Source organism: Dromaius novaehollandiae, chromosome 21 (genome assembly GCF_036370855.1).
Source record: "Dromaius novaehollandiae isolate bDroNov1 chromosome 21, bDroNov1.hap1, whole genome shotgun sequence".
In the NCBI taxonomy this organism is placed as follows: domain Eukaryota; kingdom Metazoa; phylum Chordata; class Aves; order Casuariiformes; family Dromaiidae; genus Dromaius; species Dromaius novaehollandiae.
In genome coordinates, this window is record NC_088118.1 from 9,804,997 (window position 1) to 9,822,787 (window position 17,791).

At 52.4% G+C, this 17,791-nt stretch overlaps 1 protein-coding gene and 1 long non-coding RNA gene across 2 annotated transcripts in view; both read left to right on the forward strand.

The window, feature by feature from the left end:
• Nucleotides 1-17,791, forward strand: part of LOC135330517 (uncharacterized) — a 140,039-nt gene that overhangs the window by 12,696 nt on the left and 109,552 nt on the right. The window lies entirely within an intron of this gene.
• LOC135330420 (olfactory receptor 14C36-like) lies at nucleotides 12,893-13,822 on the forward strand. The gene has a single exon (XM_064524063.1). It carries the CDS (start codon nucleotides 12,893-12,895, stop codon nucleotides 13,820-13,822), a length of 930 nt encoding a protein of 309 aa, XP_064380133.1.

A 17,791-nucleotide genomic window follows, 5' to 3' on the forward strand; every position in this document is an offset into this window, starting at 1 on the left:
CCCTCCTCCGTAACTGGCTTGAAATACCTCCAGCCATTGGGAATGCCCAAGGACAGCCAACAGAGGCCTCTCCAAAGAGCAGCTTCCTCCCATAGCCTTGCTGAGGAAGGTCCATGGGTGTGTGTCCATGTCCACTTGGCTGAGGTGATCCCAATGGCATCTTCACACACTCACCCAAACCCTGATGTTGGAAGGCACCTTGGGACTGTCCTACACAGCCTGTCCTGCTCAGAGCAGGGCCACCTAGGGCAGGTCTCTCAGGGCTTTGTCCAGCCATGTTTGGCACATCTCCATGGATGGTTGGCAGGTCTCCATGGATGGAGACACCACAACCCAACATCTCTCATCAACCTGTTCAACAGGAGAGGCCATGAGGACCCAGCATGATAAGGCGGTGGGACTGGAGAGTGATTGATGACATCCTTTTGGAACCCCACTTGGCTGGATCCAGCAGACCACCCAAATGCCTCTCACACCATTTGAGGTCCGCCATGATACCACCAAGCCCCTCCCTTGGCCACAGGGACATGAGGGAAAGCAGGATGGGAAGGGTCAGAGCAAGAGTGAGCCCCATCCAGCTGGGTCCTGGCTGCTCCATCGAGCTGTGGGGTGGGCTACAGCCAGGGTTGGTGGGGGCTGTGAGAAGACAGAGCAGCTCTGCAAAAAGCCATGAGGCACCCAAGAAGGACCCCCTTGCCAAAGGGCAGGCTTGAACCAGGGACCTTTAGATCTTCAGTCTAACGCTCTCCCAGCTCAGCTACTTCAGCCCTCCCCTTTAAGCTCTCTTCCCTGCGCCAGCTGCGCCCATATGCAGGCAGATGTGCAGGAGGTTGCTCCTGAAGGTGTTCCCTCTGGGTGGGAGAGGAGCACTGTGCCTGGGGGCAGAAGGCACACCCCCCCCTCTCCTCTTGCAAGGGAGCTTGGCCTCATGTGCGACAACCTTGTGTTACTAGCTCAGTGACCAGTCCCCATCCATGTGCCCAGCACCAAGGAAGGGGATGCTGCCCTTCGTCCCCTGCTGGGTGCTGGTGGGCAGAGCGGTGCAGGGGGAGGCCTGATGCCTGGATGAGGGGCTGTGGGCAGTTCCCTCACCACAGTCAGCTCTTCCTGATCCTCTGGCCCCTCCACTGCAAACACAGGGGGCAATCAGAGCTGTGGGCACCTCACCCTGGGGAGGCCACTTCCCTCACCTCATTCACCACTGCTGCTGGTATTGGGGACAGATATGATGCATACAAGACTGATGCATGGGGTGGCAGAGGGGAGTCATGGGGAGGGATTTGCTCCTCTCCATCCACCCTCCCTGAGAGGGTAAGAGCACAGGGGCAGCACCTGCAGTGAGTCTCCTGCTGCCCCCGTTGACTGCAGAGCTGTTGAAGAGGCAGTGCTGTGTGGTGCAGCCCCATTGCAGGAGCAGTGCCCAGCTGAGAGACCATCCCAACTTCCCCCATCCCAACCCGCAGCCCAGCAGGAGGGTTCCAGTGGTGTTTTCTGCTGCAGCTCTCAGCACCAGGGCACAGCAGGCCTGTGCTTGGCAAAGGGGATGTAGCTCAGTGGAAGAGCACCTGCTTTGCATGCAGGAGGCCCTGGCTTCAATCCCTAGCACCTCCAGGGCTGCTTTTTGGCCTACATTTCCCTCCCCAAACTGGCCTAAAGGCTGGCAACTCAGATGCATTGCTCCTCTACAGAAATGGGCGGCTTACCCTCTGACAGGATGCCCTGTGTGGAGGGGAGCTCTGCATGTAGGAAGTGACCAACCACTGCACCATCTGAAATGACATCCCTGGGCAAGGGGAGAGGAGGCACATAGACTTTTGTGTCACTACCATTGCTACAACCTGATTGGCCAGTAACAGGCAAACAGGCAGGAGCTGGGAGGTCATCAAGTGCATCAAAATGTCCTCTCAGGAGAGATCACTACCCTGTGGGACAGGAGGGGGTGGCATGTATGTGGTGGTGACAGGCCTGGATGGTACCTGAGAGGTTCTAACTTTAGCTGTAGCATCAGGATTGCCCTGGGCAGGCAGGAAGACCCTGTGAGGGCATCAGGTGCATCAGATGCACCCAACCATGGGGCATGAGAGCTCAGCAGGACGGGAGAGGGGAGGTAGGTGGAGGTGACCACTGGAGTGTCACTGGTGAATTGCTACTGTCCCAGCAGCGCCCAACCAGCAGCAGACGAGCAGGCCCTGGGGTCACTGCGGGCAGCAGGAGCTGATTCAGCAGCTGGGGAGGTGGGAGCAGGAGCAGGAGAGGCAGGCAAAAGCACTAGGGCTGATGTGCTGGTTGTCAGGTCACTTCCGTTACACTTCCATGATTGGCCAGCAGTGGGCAGGCTGGCATTATGAGGTCATTGATGGCATCACAGAGGCTGCCCAGCAGCAAGGAGAGCTTGGAGAGGAGGGGAGAGAGAGGAACAGGTGAAGGTGACTGTTAAAGAATAGTGAACTGAAACTGTCTAGAGGCAGCTGCTTAGCACAACTTCTATAAAACTTGCTTAGCATGAGGAGCTAAATATGCTGAAGCCTCACGCCACACTTAGATAAAATAATGAACTTTTACTTAGTCCGGTAAGAAAAGGGCCTCAGAGCTGGTTCCAGCTGGGAAGATAAGGAAGCTACAAGCAGTCTGCATTCCTGTGTCTCACACTCCGAAAGGGAGGGTGTCAAGGCTTTGAAATAAGACCAGTGCAGGGCATTAGGACCTTGAGGGACAAAGCCTTAGCTCACTGCTGGGGCAGTGTTAATTGTTATGATTTGGAATCGCCTCCTTCTCCTCCCCCTCCTCAGCACCCTGAGAGACATCAGTAAGACCCAACAAGAAACGAAGGCATAACCATCAGCAGAAAACACAACAGTAAAGATAAGGGAGAAAAACAGCCTGCCTGGGAACAATGATGAGATCCAATAAGGGGCAAAAAACCCCAGACCTAAAGATTACTATTGGTCTGAACTACTGCGTGAGGGGTGGGAAACTTAATTTGAAAAAGCTATAATTGCCCAGGGATCTCTTTGTTCAGGGTCCTTCTTAGGAGGCACACAGCTCAAACTGTAATTACTAAACGTGTATCATTAAAATTCAATTATTTAATTTGCTTTGATTTGGCTCTGAGCTTTTCTGTGGGAACCTAGGGTCAGCCCCTGTTATGATGGCCGACAAGCTTACTTTCCATAACACCTTCCCAAGGTCAGTCTCCTGCCAAGAGATGGCAGCTTTCCTACAGACTCCAACTCCAACTCCAACTCCAGAAAGTGCTCCAGCCTTTGCACTTCCACAGCCTTGCTAACTGCCATTTCCTCTCATTGCTGCTATCAAGGAAAAAACAAACAAGCAAACAAACAGAGAGACACCAAAATGTTGCTCCCAAAGGCTTTCTCAATTAGCCAGGTGAACCTCCTTGCCTGTGCTTGGCCAGGTTGTTTGAGACAACAGCTTCTCAATCCCTGGTCACCTGCATTGGCCTCGGAGACTTTCATGGGAATGCTGAGAGAGGAGTATTGAGAGAGGAAAGGGGTGGGGCAGCGCTGGTGTCTTATGCCCTGGTGGGCGTGAGAAGCCTCGCAGGACTGGCCGGGAGGCAGGCCTTGCTCACATGCCCAGGGAAGAGCCGATCGCCAGCTTTGGGGTCAGGAAGGAATTTTCCCCCAGGACACATTGGCAGCAGTGCCCAGGGGTTTTTCGCCTTCCTCTGGAGCATTGAGCAGGGCCCATTGCCAAGGCTCCTCTGGGCCCTTGCAGGCCAGTGGCTGCCTGCTCTTGCAGCACCAAGACACCAGCTGTGCCCTGCAGCTCTCAGTCTCTGCCTGCCCTGGGGCAAGTTTGTCGCAGGAGCTCAGGGCCTGCCCTTGCTTCCACGTTCTTGGGGTGTTCTGGCTTCTGCAAGACAGCACAGTGTGTTTGGAAAGGCTGAAGGCTGGAGGATCCATGAGGAGCTGCCCCTTGTCATCTGTGCCTGCAGGCACACAATAAAAGCAAAGTGCTGTTGTCCTCTCCTAGGTGTGCTGTTTGTGTTGTGCGTGTCCTGGCTGTGGCCTGAGAGCTTGCTGCTGCAGCTGCGCTGTCAGGACCTGCTGGTACCCTGCTGCCCACGGGGCTTGTCCTCCTGCATGCCCTGGGGAGTTTGGAGGGTTGGCCTTTGCCCCAGCCCTTGCTGGGGGGGCGGTGGGTGTGTCTCAGCAGCCTGTGTCCAAGGCGTCTTCAGTGCCTGCCTCCTGGCTTGGGGTTAGAGTGGGCCAGGGAGGAGAGTGGCCGGAGCTCTCCTGTGGCAGGGCTTTCTCAGCCATCACAGCAGAGGTGGCCCTCACCTCCTGAAACAGGTGGTGGCAGATGTGGCCACTGGCCCTGGAACAGACACTCTGTGCCTCACTGTCATCCCCTTCCTTTCCTTGTTAGCCTTTTCTCCAAGCGGCCACCACCTTGAAGCCTTACCACAGCCACTGCCTCCTTGCCCTCTCCTGCCCATCGCTTCTCGACCTCTACTGCCACCTCCTCCTATTTCCCACTCCTAATGCCTGCACCTGCCTCCTCAGCCTGCCACAAACACACCTTCCGCTCCGTTGCTGCATCCTCCTCTGGTCTCCACATCTGCCAGACTTCTTACATAACCTCCTCCCCTTTCCTTGGGCATCATGCAGAGGCTGAGGGCCTTGCTGAGAATGGCCTGTCTGCTGGCTGACATCAAAAGAGCAACTCTGTGTGTCAGAATGCTGACTTGGAGTTCCACCCCACGCAGGCAGCTAAGCCCACATCTGACTGTCCCCGAACTTTGTCTTGAGCAAGCCTGCTCCCAGTTTGGCAGTCAGAAATGGCTTGCTTCAGGAGTCTATTAAAAAGATGAGGTTTAGAGGCTGGCCTTTTGGAAAATCCCAGGCACATGTGATTCAAATTCCACATGCCAACTGCTGGGAGGGCAGTGGGCCTGGGCACAAGCAGCCCAGGAGATTCCTGGAGAGTTCTGAAAACAGTTTCTTGGCACAGGCAATCAATGATCCAACACCAGCTGGACTCTGTCAGTCACAAGCAAAACAGAACCAGATGGGGATGTAAAGGTTGAGGGCAGCCATGGCTGCAATGATCATGAGGTGGTGGAGAAGTAAGAGAAGAAGCCAAAGCACAGCCCAGGTCTGTAGGAGAGCCTATTTCAGCTCATTCAGGATGTGCTTGGCAGGATGCCACAGGAGACTTCCCTGGGGTGCAGAGGGTCCATGAGGCCTCTGTAAAGACAGACTAGGCAGAGGAAGAGAGGACAGAGAGGCAGAAGAAGAGAGAGGAGACCAGTCAATTTGAATACAGTAGTTTCTCAGAACAAAGTTTTTCCATTCAGAGTGTTAGTAGGAAATGTATCGTGATGAGTAACCGTTCATATATCTAAATATATACACTCACGTAATTACTGTAGTGAATGCATATGGTGGTGCCAATAAAAAAGAAAAGAAAATATTCATTAGGATTGATAAAGAATGTTTGAAGTTCTGAAAATCAAATATTTTTTCAGTTCTTGCATAGAGCTATTTTTTGAATAGACTTCGACCTATGATGAGAACTTTGCATTCAGGCCTTTATAGACACATATAGAGGCCACTGCTGCCTGAGATGCCCTGTGTAACTGTGTTCCCATGTGGTGCTGGGAAATGTGACCCAAGAACTATGGGAACCTTTCTGGAGCATTAGCTGGTCACCAGGAGAAGCATCTCAAGACCTCTCAGTGGGACAGCTTATTTCTTTCCACTGACTAGAAAGGGAAGTCCAGACAACCGGATTAGCTAGAGACATCTACACTGAACGGTCTGGCATTGGGTGAGAAAATTCCCATCCCTGTTGTCACCTAAAACCGAGTCACACTTCATTGACCATGCAGGGAATGAAAAGGGAGCGTGGCTAGATGTTTAGGGATTCTGTTGAAACATCACTGTCACATAGGTATGTTGAGATTCATGCAGATTAGGGCATCCAAAAATAGAGCATTTCCTTGAAGTTGGTCAAGCTGCTTTCCTCTATCGGTTGTGAGAGCTCGACACCTCATGGTGCGTTTGCTTTCTGCAAAGAGCGAGGAGTGGCAAGGAAGATCCCGGGCAGGAAGTGGTTTGAGGGGCACTGGACTTGTGTGAGACACAAAAACAGCATTTCAGCATTTTTAATAGCGTAGACCCTATTATAAAAGAAATCTTTAGAAACTGTCAATAATAATTAAACACTAAAGAAATCAGATAAATTATCTAAAGCAAAAAACTGTTTTGTTACACTTTTCAGCTTTTGAAACTTCTTTGTGTTCTTACTGCTCTTTGTTGTTTGGTTCTTTCTTGATACACTGGTCTTTTGGGGAGATCCTTTTCCTTTTTTTTTTTTTTTTTTTTTTTTGGAAAGGGAAAGTGATTTTCAGAACTGGGGTGGGATGCAGTCACAGGGTCATGGATGGCTGGTGCCATTGCAGGTGCCCTGGTCCCCTCTGTCCAGCCTCCATCTGTAGCTCTGAGGGGCTCCAGTCTCCTGCAAGTCCTCTCTGAGAGCTGCCAGGCCCAGGCAGGTCCCTCAGAGACACCAGGGCCACTCCAAGTGCCACTGGGTGCTTGTGGTTAGACACCTGAGCTCTGCCCGGAAAGGTGAAGAAGAACTTTTCCAATGTTTAAAAAAAAATGAGCACATTTGCATGAGTTGAAATGACTGGCTAACTTTAATAAAAATGTCAACGGTTTTCCATGATGATGAAATGGAAATCTTGAGGCAGGGTATGACTCTCAGGAGAAGAACTATCGATCTGCCCTTGAAATTCTGTTACCGCTGCGCTGTCTATTATGCTGTGTACATAATCTCAGTAACTTTTTACATATTTTCACATGTCCAGATTAAATGGATCATTTCTAAAGGCATCTTTGCATCAGATGATCTGGGAGTATGCTATTCCCCTTGTTTTCCTCCTCCCTTACTCTTATTACACTCTTATACTCCTATTCATAGAGGTTTCTTTACCCTCTCTGCTTTGGGTTCCTGCTTTGAGCTTGAGGGCATCTAAAGCTTCCCTCATCTTTCAGGAGTCTCATTGTCTCCTCAGCCGACAGCTTCATTGTGTTTCTCTCTATCCTTTCCTATCTATCCATCTGAAACATTTCCATGAAGGTTATTCCTGGTGGAAAGGGGACCTCACTGGAGGCAGCTTGGGCTTAAGGGACAGCTGAGGAGTGCTGTATTTTTAAACTGAGTTTATTGAACTCTTTCATGTTTTATTTTTGCTTCATCACAATTGAGACAAAGCCTTCTGTGTCTGTTTGCAGCTAGTCCTCTAAGGAAAGCAGGTGGGAACTGGTGCCTATGCACTGTAACATTCAGCTACAGACTCAAGTGGATTAAAGGATAGATTTTAATAAGAGTGGTGATTTTTAAGAAGAGTGACTTAAGTCCCCGGTGGCTGATGAGAGAAATGGCAGGGTTGGGGAGGGGAGAAGGAAGGTTGTCCATACATGTCTCCTATCAAAAATGCTGGGTTTTTAGACATCAAGATCCATTAGGAGACACTCTGGGTCAATATCAGTTGGAGAATGTGGATATCACGTATTCTGTGATCTGAAAAATAAAAAAAAACTTTAAAAGCAGATTTTTTTTTAAAGCTGCTCATTGAAATCTTCTGTTAAATGTATTCCTGAAACCTCCCCAAAGAGCCACACAAGAATTGAAGAGCTGAAGAATATTATGGAAGGAGGCATGGATTGTTAGGGCTTTTTGCATTTAATGACCCCTCAGGTGTACTTGGTGCAGAGCCCATGAACCTCCAATGCTGAGAGAAGGCTGAACAAACCTCTCAAGAAGTTGAAGTCAGAAGCAAAACCCAAAGTTTTTGGAGGGTTAATGGGTCCCACTGAGGGCAATTACCAAGAAAACTTCCCCAGGGGCTGATTAGAGCCCAAAGTTAGAGGCACTGATTGCAGGTAGGCAAAGGCAATGTGCAGGTGGCTCTGATGACACATCAAGCTGGATGTGTATTATCAAGCAGAGTGACCAAGCCCCACAGCCAGCCCTGGGGAAGGGTGATCCTTTCCCTCACACGTTACTCAGGGCTCTTCCTGGGGACATTGTGAGGGTCGAGGTGCACAATGCCAAATGCAGGACAATGTTACAGCACTTCCTGGCCTCCCTGGGGGTGAGGAGGCAACGAGGCCCAGTGCTGTAAGGAAACATGATCTTCTCGTAGGCCTCGGTGGCAGAGACAAGAGGACAAAGGCCTCGGTTCTGTTGGAGGGTTTTGCCTTGACATTGCCCTCTGACATTTCCACCACAGACTGTCCTAAGCAGTCCCAGAGCTGCACCTGTTTCCCTGCAGCCTGTAGACACCCAACCTGCTTCCCCACCTTGCTCTCACCCTTGGACCTTCCTGCCTCTACTGATGTCCCTCTGTCCTTGCTGGCTGCTCCTTGAAACATAAAGCCAGGGGCTGGTCACGGAGTCCCTCTGGGTGTCCTGTTGCACCACAGCGCTACCCTACAAGTGACATTCTTGTTACCTGAAGTCCAGTCTGAACCTCTCCAGATGCAGTTTGTGGCTCTTTCCCCTTCTCATGCTGCTTCCCACTACCAAGAAAAGCTCCATCAGCTCTGAAAACACCCTGTCACAGGCAGTCACAGGCAACTACTGTACTGCTCTCAGCCTCCCTTTCACCAGGCTGAAGAAGCCCAGGTCCCTCACCCTCTCCATACAGGCCATGTGCTTCAGGCCCCCAACCCCATCTTGGCAGACCTCCTCTGGACCCTTTCCAGTTGCTGCCCATTCCTCCAGCACTGGGCAGCCCACACTGGGACAGGCTATTCCAGATGTGGCCACACCAGTGCTGAGTCGAGGGGGATAAGAACTGCACTTGCCTAGGTGGCCATGCTCTTCCTAATGCCATCCTGTATGCAGCTGGCCTCATTTGTGGTGAGCATGAACTCCTGGCTCAAACGGCATCCCTTGTAACGTCCAGGCCCTTCTCCTCAGGGTCACTTCTCTGCCAGTCAAGCCTCTGCCTGTCTTGATGCACGTGGTGTTCTGCCCTGCGATGCTGGACTGTCCACTTCCCCTTATACAACTTTGTGAGGTTTCTGCTGGTCAAATCCCCAAGTTTCTTGAGGCCCGTCTGGACTGAAGATTCGCTGTGTCAAGGGTTAATGTTTGTGTGCAGATGGCTCACCCTGACTTGTGGTCACTCCAGCAGGATAACAGCATGCGGAACTGAAGGACAGTACAGCTAATAAAGGGAGGTATTAGTTTAATGGAACTGCTGGCAATGGAAGGAGTTACCATGCTGACCATCTCAGAAAAGCCAAATGGGGTTAGAAAGCAAGCCAAAGGAGGACCAGTGGGGACAGGGTAAGCAGAGGTGGACTGTTTGTGTAGGAGGGCATGAGGATAATAAAAGGGAAGAACTTGGAAGGGGGAAAAGAAGGGGAGGGGGGAAGTAAAGGATGTGATCACGGCTGTTTGGGGGTACCTGTGAAGCAGTCCTACACCTGAGCAACACTGACTGGAACAGGACCAGACAGCTGCAATTCATTTGAGCATGCTTATGTCTGACACACTTCCATGGTCAGAGGGGAGCCAGTATGGAAAGAGATGCAAGATCATTCAGTCTGGAAAGGACCTCAGGAAGTCTCCAGCCCAACCTTCTGCTCCTTGGCATGGATAGAAAGTGGCAAGGTCATGGTGAAAGGAGGTTCCCACCAAGAGGGCAAAGCCTGCAGTGCCCACAGCCAGGGAGAAACAGAGCTGGGCCGTGCCGCCCTGGCAGGAGAGGGGCTTGCTGCCTGAGCTGACTCTGCAGCTCCTTGGGGCCTGTGACAGAGGTGAAACAATCTCCAGGATGAAGAAGTCCCTGGGCCTGGGCAGTCTCTGATCCAGCCACCCTGAGGACATGATTAGCATAGTGCCTGTTCCTATCATCTGGGGGAGTGAGAAGAGGTTCAGAAGGCAGAAAGCAAGGAGGGTTTGAGAGTGTAGAGACCAGAGTGGAGACCTTGGTGTAATGTGCCTCCCATTTATGCAGCACATTTGAAAGCAGACAGAATGGGCAGTCCCTAAAGGCAGTGTTGGGATTCATTTGTCTGGGCACAGGTAGGAAACCCAAGACACCCTGGTGCACTTGCCCACTCTGAAGGGGCATAGTTTTTCTGTAGGTCCCATGCTGCATCTACTAGGGACACCCCAGGCATTTGACATGGCCCTACTGACCTATTTCTATGTCACTAAATCAAGTGTCTGCCCTGAATTACATTAGCTGTTTGTAACATTGGGATCTTCATATGTCTCAGCTTCATAGTGAGTGGAACACCAGCTGTAGTAGGCATCTAGTGTCATGTCAGATGGCCCGGGAAATTCACCACCTGGCCCCTAGCTGATGCCCCATAAATACGTGGGTATCCCAGTTTCTCCATCAGAGCAAGTAGACACTGGCACATGACTGGGACCACCTCTGTCTCCTTAACTGTCACCAGGTTTTTACGTGTGAGCAGCTGACTCCCACCCTCCATCTCCATTGATTATAACAGGAGCTTAGACAAGGAGCTCACATGCAGACCTCTGTGTTGTGCACACTTTGGTTTTGGCAAGGGGAATCCCACCTCCTGTGTGTTTGTGGAGTTCATGGGAGTTAGCTGAATCCCACTGCATCCCAGGGGCTTCTAAACAGGCATGAGATGCCCAGACTGACTCATGTGAATGAAAACCTGAACCACAGGAAAATGAGCTTCCTTCTTGTCCCCTTCTAGGTGTCCTGCCTAGTTAAGACATGGGAATATGGGTTTGCAGAGTGGGATTTTTCCACCTCTTGTAGATAACTGTTCTCTGATGAAATAAGTGACAATGCTGTAGCTGGTGTCTCTGCATTGTTTAGAGAGGGACCAAAGTTGATTATTTTGCTTTATGTCAGTGAACATTTCCAAGCAGGAGGGAGCCCAAGGGACAGAGAAATTCATGCCTTCAGCTGGGCTGCTGTTGCCGAGTGGGGCCAGGCTCCTGAGCTGGAAGGAGCTCATGGAAACCTGACAGCAGTGCTGAGAGAGAGCTGTGTGCAGGAGCAGCTCCTCTGCAAGGATGATCAGGAGACCCCCCAGCAGGGCAGGTTCACTCTCCTGCTGAGAGGGTGCTGCATGGGTCAGGGCTGCTCTCAGCTCCAGCTCACTCCCAGGACACTCCTGGAGGAGACTTTCCTAAAGAAAGGTCAAAGCAGGGGATACATGAAAGGGAAGGAGCTGTCATGAGTCTGCGCTTTCAGTTATTTTCTGTTTGGGTGGCGTGAAATAACATTGCATCTGTCAGGTTTAGACAGGGGCCTGAGACAGTGACACTGCGAGAGGAGCAGTTCTGAGAGGGACTCAGCAAATGCCTTCATCCACCCCTCAGCCTACAGACACAGCCAGCATCACCTTTCCAGCCTCAGCAAGGTTTGTCTCCCCTGCTCCGTAGCACCTGCAAACAGGGAGGTGCCCTGGGCAGTGTCCTGCCCCTGGGAGGTTTCTGCAGGGCAGAGCTGAGCACCCAGCGGGTGGGATGGGGTCTGTGAGCACTGACAGGGAAGAAATGTGGGGAGAGAGACACAGCTCCCCACAGGGACGGCTCCAGGCAGCAGACTCATGCTCAAAGTGTGAGAGGAAACTCTCAACTCCAGCACCTCCTGTCCTCTCCCAGCCAGCACAGCCCTCTGCTCTCAAGGCTGTGGGGTCCACAGCAGGAGTCATTTCCTTGGCAACTGGACGTCCAGGAGAGGAGACACTGCTGAGTGCCCCTCTGTGCCTCCCTGTTGCTGCCTCCCTGGGCAAGAATGTCATGGTATTTCTTCATGTTTCCCACCTGCCCATGCTGCCCTTGTCCTTCCCCTTGGACTCTCTGGGCAGGGGGTTTCTGATGCAGTTCAGACACCAACCCTGCGGTCCTGCCATGCAGACGGGTCCTTGACTGTGAGGTGCCCAAGTGCCCCTCTAACCTGTGGGGCTCTGGGCAATGCAATGTGAGGGGCTGGGAATGTGCCAGTTCTCTCGTCAGGACACCCCATCCTTAGGACATTCACCCATTTCCCTGAGGTGTCTGGCTGGGCTGCAAGCTGCCCTCCAGAAGGGCACAGCTCTCCCATTGCAGTTGACTGTTATATAGGTGCCCCAGGGAGAAGCCACCTAGATACTGAGGCCACAGACATGCTGCTGGGTGGCTGGCTGTGGGCAGCTGGAAGGAGCCCGATGTGTTCCTGGCTAGAAGGGGAGGGCTGAGACCTCTTTCACACACCCTTAGAAAGAGTGCTGATAGATACTTTGCTCTGCTCTCCACAGTGTCGTTTCGTTTTGGGTGACACGAGTGCAACTGTCCTCCACCTCTGAGGTGCGAGCACAGGGCAGCTGGGAACAAGGCAGATGGACAGGCCAGCACTCCTGCCTCTGCACTAAAGCCAGAGTGAATCCTTTTGCCTCTCTGGAATCACAGCTGGTCCCTCTGAGTGCATCAGCAGTGCTGAGGATTTCTACCTCCAGGAATCCTCCTCAGATGTGACAGAGTCAGCTAAAGAAAACCCAGAAAGCCTTAAATCTATTAATGAACCCACATTATTTAGAAGTGGGAGTGAAGAAGCTGATAATCCCTTCAGCATTATAAATGGATTAAATCTGACTGGAACTGGGAATAACATTTTAGTCCCCCCTGCTCCCATGTACACAGTGCTGTAGGTCAAGACTGACTCCTCTGGAGCCCACGGGCAGATCATGGCAGACTCAGCCAGCACAAACCAAAGCTCAAGCCATGGAGCTCAGTGACGGTGCTGCTGAGATGGGGAGAGGTAATGAGTGTGTTTTTGGGGGAGGTTGTAAGAAAGCTTTGCTCAGAGAAGTCTGTCCTAACTTGTCAATGTCTCTTCCTTAGACAATCCCTCTGTGCCCAGGGCAATTAAATGTCCAACAGCAGCTCCCTTAATGAGTTCCTCCTCCTGGCGTTTGCCAACACATGGAATGTGCAGCTCCTGCACTTCTCGCTCTTCCTGGGCATCTACCTGGCTGCCCTCCTGGGCAACGGCCTCATCATCACAGCCGTAGCCTGTGACCACCACTTCCACACCCCCATCTACTTCTTCCTTCTCAGACTCTCCATCCTCGACCTTGGCTCCATCTCTGTCACTGTCCCCAAATCCATGGCCAATTCCCTGAGGGATGCCTTTTCCTACTCGGGATGTGCTGCCCAAGTCTTTTTCTTTGTCTTTTTCATATTGGCAGAGTATTCTCTCCTCACAGTCATGGCATACAATCGCTACATTGCCATCTGCAGACCCCTGCACTACAGGACCATCATGGGCAGCAGAGCTTGTGTCCAAATGGCAGCAGCTGCCTGGGCCAGTGGTTTTCTCAATGCTCTCCTGCACACTGCTAACACATTTTCCATACCACTCTGTCAAGGCAACACAGTGGATCAGTTCTTCTGTGAAGTTCCCCAGATCCTAAAGCTCTCCTGTGCAGACTCCTACTTCAGGGAAACTGGGCTTCTTGTGTTCAGTGCCTGTTTATACTTCAGGTGTTTCATTTTCATTGCACTGTCCTATGTGCAGAGCTTCACAGTCGTGCTGAGGATCCCCTCTGAGCAGGGCCGGCACAAAGCCTTTTCCATGTGCCTCCCGCACCTGGCCGTGGTCTCCCTCTTTGTCAGCACTGCAATGTTTGCCTACCTGAAGCCCCCCTCCCTCTCCTCCCCAGCTCTGGATCTGGTGGTGGCTGTTCTGTATGCGGTGGTGCCTCCAGCAGTGAACCCCCTCATCTACAGCATGAGGAACAAGGAGCTCAAGGATGCAGTGAAGAAACTGATCCAATGGGTACTATTTCAGCAGCAATAAGCTGCCCATCCCTCTTTGTGAGTGACTTGAATTTATCTCAGACAACTCTTGTGCTTTAGGCATTCTCCCTGTGATATCCTTGTTTGTACAGAAGTGTGTGAACTCATCCCACTTCTCCAGAGACACAAACCCCGTCTGTCTGACCCAAAGGCCTTCTGTAAATCTGCCCCTCACTGTGTCAGAGCTGGCCTGTCTCTAATAAAAGGGGATTTCCTCAGTGCTGTGCTTGAAAGTTGTTTTCTTCTTCCAAAGCTGGAGCCAGTAATTCACTCAAGGACTTTCACCCTGAAAAGGACTGTTGCTTTCTGGGAGGTCTCCATGGGCTCAATGTGATGAGCTCATGGGGTGCTGTGTTAGGGAATGAGCGCTGAATTCAGCTGTCACTTGTGGGTGCCCAGTGCTCCTGGAGGTGCTGAGTGGTCAAGCAGTATCTGCCTGGGGCTGTCTGCCCTATGACAGGGCTGGTGACAGATGTCCACAGTGGGGACCCTGCAGGCAGAGGGAAGGGAGCCTGGAAGGGAGCCTGTTCATGTCACCTTCATTGAAAAAACATGTGCTGCATCTCAGGACACACCTGAACACAGCCTGAGCCATTTGAAATGTCCTGTGATTGCTCAGAGCATCATCCACAGCCACAGACCGCTTGGTAGGGGGTTGTCAGGTGCAATGATGCCCGTCCATCTGGGTGTGCTTCCCACCTCAACCACCATGGCCAGTGTAGAGCCCTGGGGCTCCACAGCCCACTCGCTCTGCAGAGCAGCACTGCCAGCCCAGGGCCCTCCGTGGAGCTTGGAGGAGGCTCCAGGAACGACTGGGCAACCAGCACCGATGCACTCCCTGGGGACAGGCTTTCTGGGGAGCAAGGACCTCCCTGGAGAAGAGGAAAGGAGCAATTGTGTGCTTGCAAGAATGAAAAAAATATAGAAATCTGTTTCTCTCTACATCAACTAAGAGCAGGCTCCTGTGTGGGTGAAGCAGCAGGAGCTGCCTGAGGAGCCCCAGCGAAGGGACTCCAGTGCCCTCCCGGAGAAAGGGGCTGGCACAGGAGGCTGCAGGCAGCTTGGGGGTAGGGAATCTCCTGGGCACAAGAAAAGGGACACAGAGTGTCGCTGTCCTGTCTGCCTGGTCCACTGGGACCATTTCCAGCTTGGAGGCTGATGGGGCGGCTGACACACACCCCTGACCCCAGGAGAGGTCTGTACACACAGTGGGGCTCAGGCAGTGGTGTGAGTGCCACTGCACTGTACAAATACCATCCACAACCTCTTGCTGCAGCCCCCACTGCATCCCGTCCCTGCTGACCTGCTGCCCCCCTGCGCTGCCCCGTCTTCCATCCCCTCTCCTCACACCGCAGGGACCAGCGGTGCAGCAGGAATGGGAACAGCCCATCAGCCACTGCCTGGCCCCCAGCCCTCCCACCTCTCCCCATGCCGGGGCTCCAGCCCCATCCAGGCAGTGGGTCCAGCCTCACTCTCCAGCTCCCAGCCTGGCAGGGCCATCACTGCCCACGGCCTGGCCCCCCAGCCTGCTCCTGCTGCACCCACACTCCCTCTCAGGGAGGCTGGAGCTGCCCCGAGTCAGGGCAGTCGGCCAGCACCAGGGCTGGGACGGGGCTTGGGGTGATGGGGAGTGCGGGGGGTAATAGGGCAGGGTGAGCAGCCCCACTTGGGGCCCCATGGCTGTACTGGGAGAGACAAGGCCATCGGGCCAGTTAGGCTCCAGGTGCTGCTTTGACATCAGCTTCATGCCAGGAATGTTGGGGTTTCCTCCCTTTGCAGGGGAAGGGTCGGCGGTGGAGACCTCGGCTGGGCCTGGTCCAGGCCCAAGCTGCGTCTCACAGGTGAAGGGGGACAAGGGAGTGTGGGGCTGGCAAAGGGCTGTCCCCGTTGTCTGCTGGTGGGCAGCCTGTGAGAGAAGCACAGCCTGTCTCTGTGGCTGGGGTCTTTCCATGCATGAAATCACAGAGCAGTTCAGGTGGGAAGGGACCTCCAGAGGTCTCTAGTCCAACCTCCCATACAAAGCAGGCCAGGTTCGAGCAGGTCGTTCAGGCCTGTGTCCCAGTGAGCTCTGAACACCTGCAGGAGTGGAGATCCACAGCTGCCCTGGGACCTTGGTCCAGTCTTTGACCACCCTCATGAGGAAACATCTTTTCCTTGTGTTGAGCTGCAATTTCTTAGGTTACTGAGGGAGCTGGTGGACATCATTGCTAGGCTGCTCACAATCCTCTTCCATAGGTCATGGCATTTGGGGGAAGTTCCTGAGGACTGGAAAACAGCAAAATTTAACATCTGTCTTCAAGAAGGATAAATTGAGCTGCAATTTCTTAGGTTACTGAGGGAGCTGGTGGACATCATTGCTAGGCTGCTCACAATCCTCTTCCATAGGTCATGGCATTTGGGGGAAGTTCCTGAGGACTGGAAAACAGCAAAATTTAACATCTATCTTCAAGAAGGATAAGAAAGAGAATCTGGAGAATGACAGGCTGGTCAGAGTCACCTCAGTCCCTGGGAAGCAGATCTTTCTGTGAGCGCATTCCAGCCACATGAAGGTGTTGGGAACAGCCAGCTTGAAGTCATTGAGGGCAAATTGTGCCTGGTCAATCTGACTGCCTTCTGTGATGGAATGACTGGCTGTGTGGGCAAGGGGAGTGCAGTGCATGCTGTACACCACAGATTTAGGAAGGCCTTTGACATGGTCTTCCATGACATCTTTGTAGCCAAACTGGGGAGAGGTGGGATGGAGGCATAAGCAACGGAGGGTGTAGGAAATGAGCTGGAGGCTGCCTGGCTCAACGAGTGGAATGATACAAAGCCCAGCTAACTAATGGTTACCAGGGACGTTCTTCAGAGATAGATACTTGAGCCAATGCTGTTTGCCACTATGAATGATTTAGATGGTGGGATGGAGCGCACTCTCAGCCAGTTCATCAATGATGCCAAATTGGGGTGAGTGGCTGACCTGCTGGAGGACAGGATTGCTAAGCAGAGGGGCAGCAACAGGCTGGTGATATGGGAGTTCAACCAAGTCCTGTCCCTGGGATGAGATAACCCCATGTAGCAGGACACGCTGGGGCTGACTGTCTGGAAAGCAGTTTTGCTGGGAAGGATCTGGGGGTCCTGGTGGACAGCAAGTTGACAAGGAGTCCTCAGGCTGCCCTTGTAGCAAAGACAGCCACCCTTATCCTGGGCTGTATTAGCAAGAGTGCAGGCAGAAGAGTGAGTGCAGTGGGACAGATGAAATATCCTGGCAGCCTTGACCAAAGAGAAGCAAGATAAAGAAAGGGCAGAACTGACAGAATCCTGATCTTTGAGACAATGGTATGATCAATGTCCCCAGTAATGGAAAATTTTTAAAACAATCAAAAAAAAAAGGGGGGGGGGCATTTCTGCCAGTCACCAAGTGGCTGGAGCCAGATGTGCCCAGACTTGCTCAAGGGGCAGAGTTCCAAGGGGACCCATTATTTACTTTACCTCTAGATGCGTGGACATGATTATGACTTTTTAGAAATAGAACCTGTCTTTGCTAGTCAAACTTTTTAATTAAAGCATTAGGACTCAGGCACACCAACGGAGGGGGAGGCAAGCCAAAAAACTCTTTCCATTGGCTTCAGTGGCTGTGGGATGAAGCCTGAGTTTGGTTTGAAAGAGAAAAGATTAGGACTGGATGTCCTGAGAGTGACTACTTGATGCCTTCTGTGCTCTTCAGTGATATTTCCGAGGGTCACACCTCGGTCTACAATGACTCTGTTTTTTCCCTTGCATATTAGGTCAGTACTGTGGAGAAAGAACTGACTCCAGGAAACCACCATAATCTGGACAGCCTGGGGAGCCCACTGAAAGAATAAGTGTCTGTGAGAGAGCTCACAGCGAAAGCCTGGAAAAGCCAAGCAGCACTGGCCATCCTGAGGTGCCAAGTATCCCAATCCCTGAGCCATGGATACGGCCTCCTCTGACTGCTCATGACATGGGC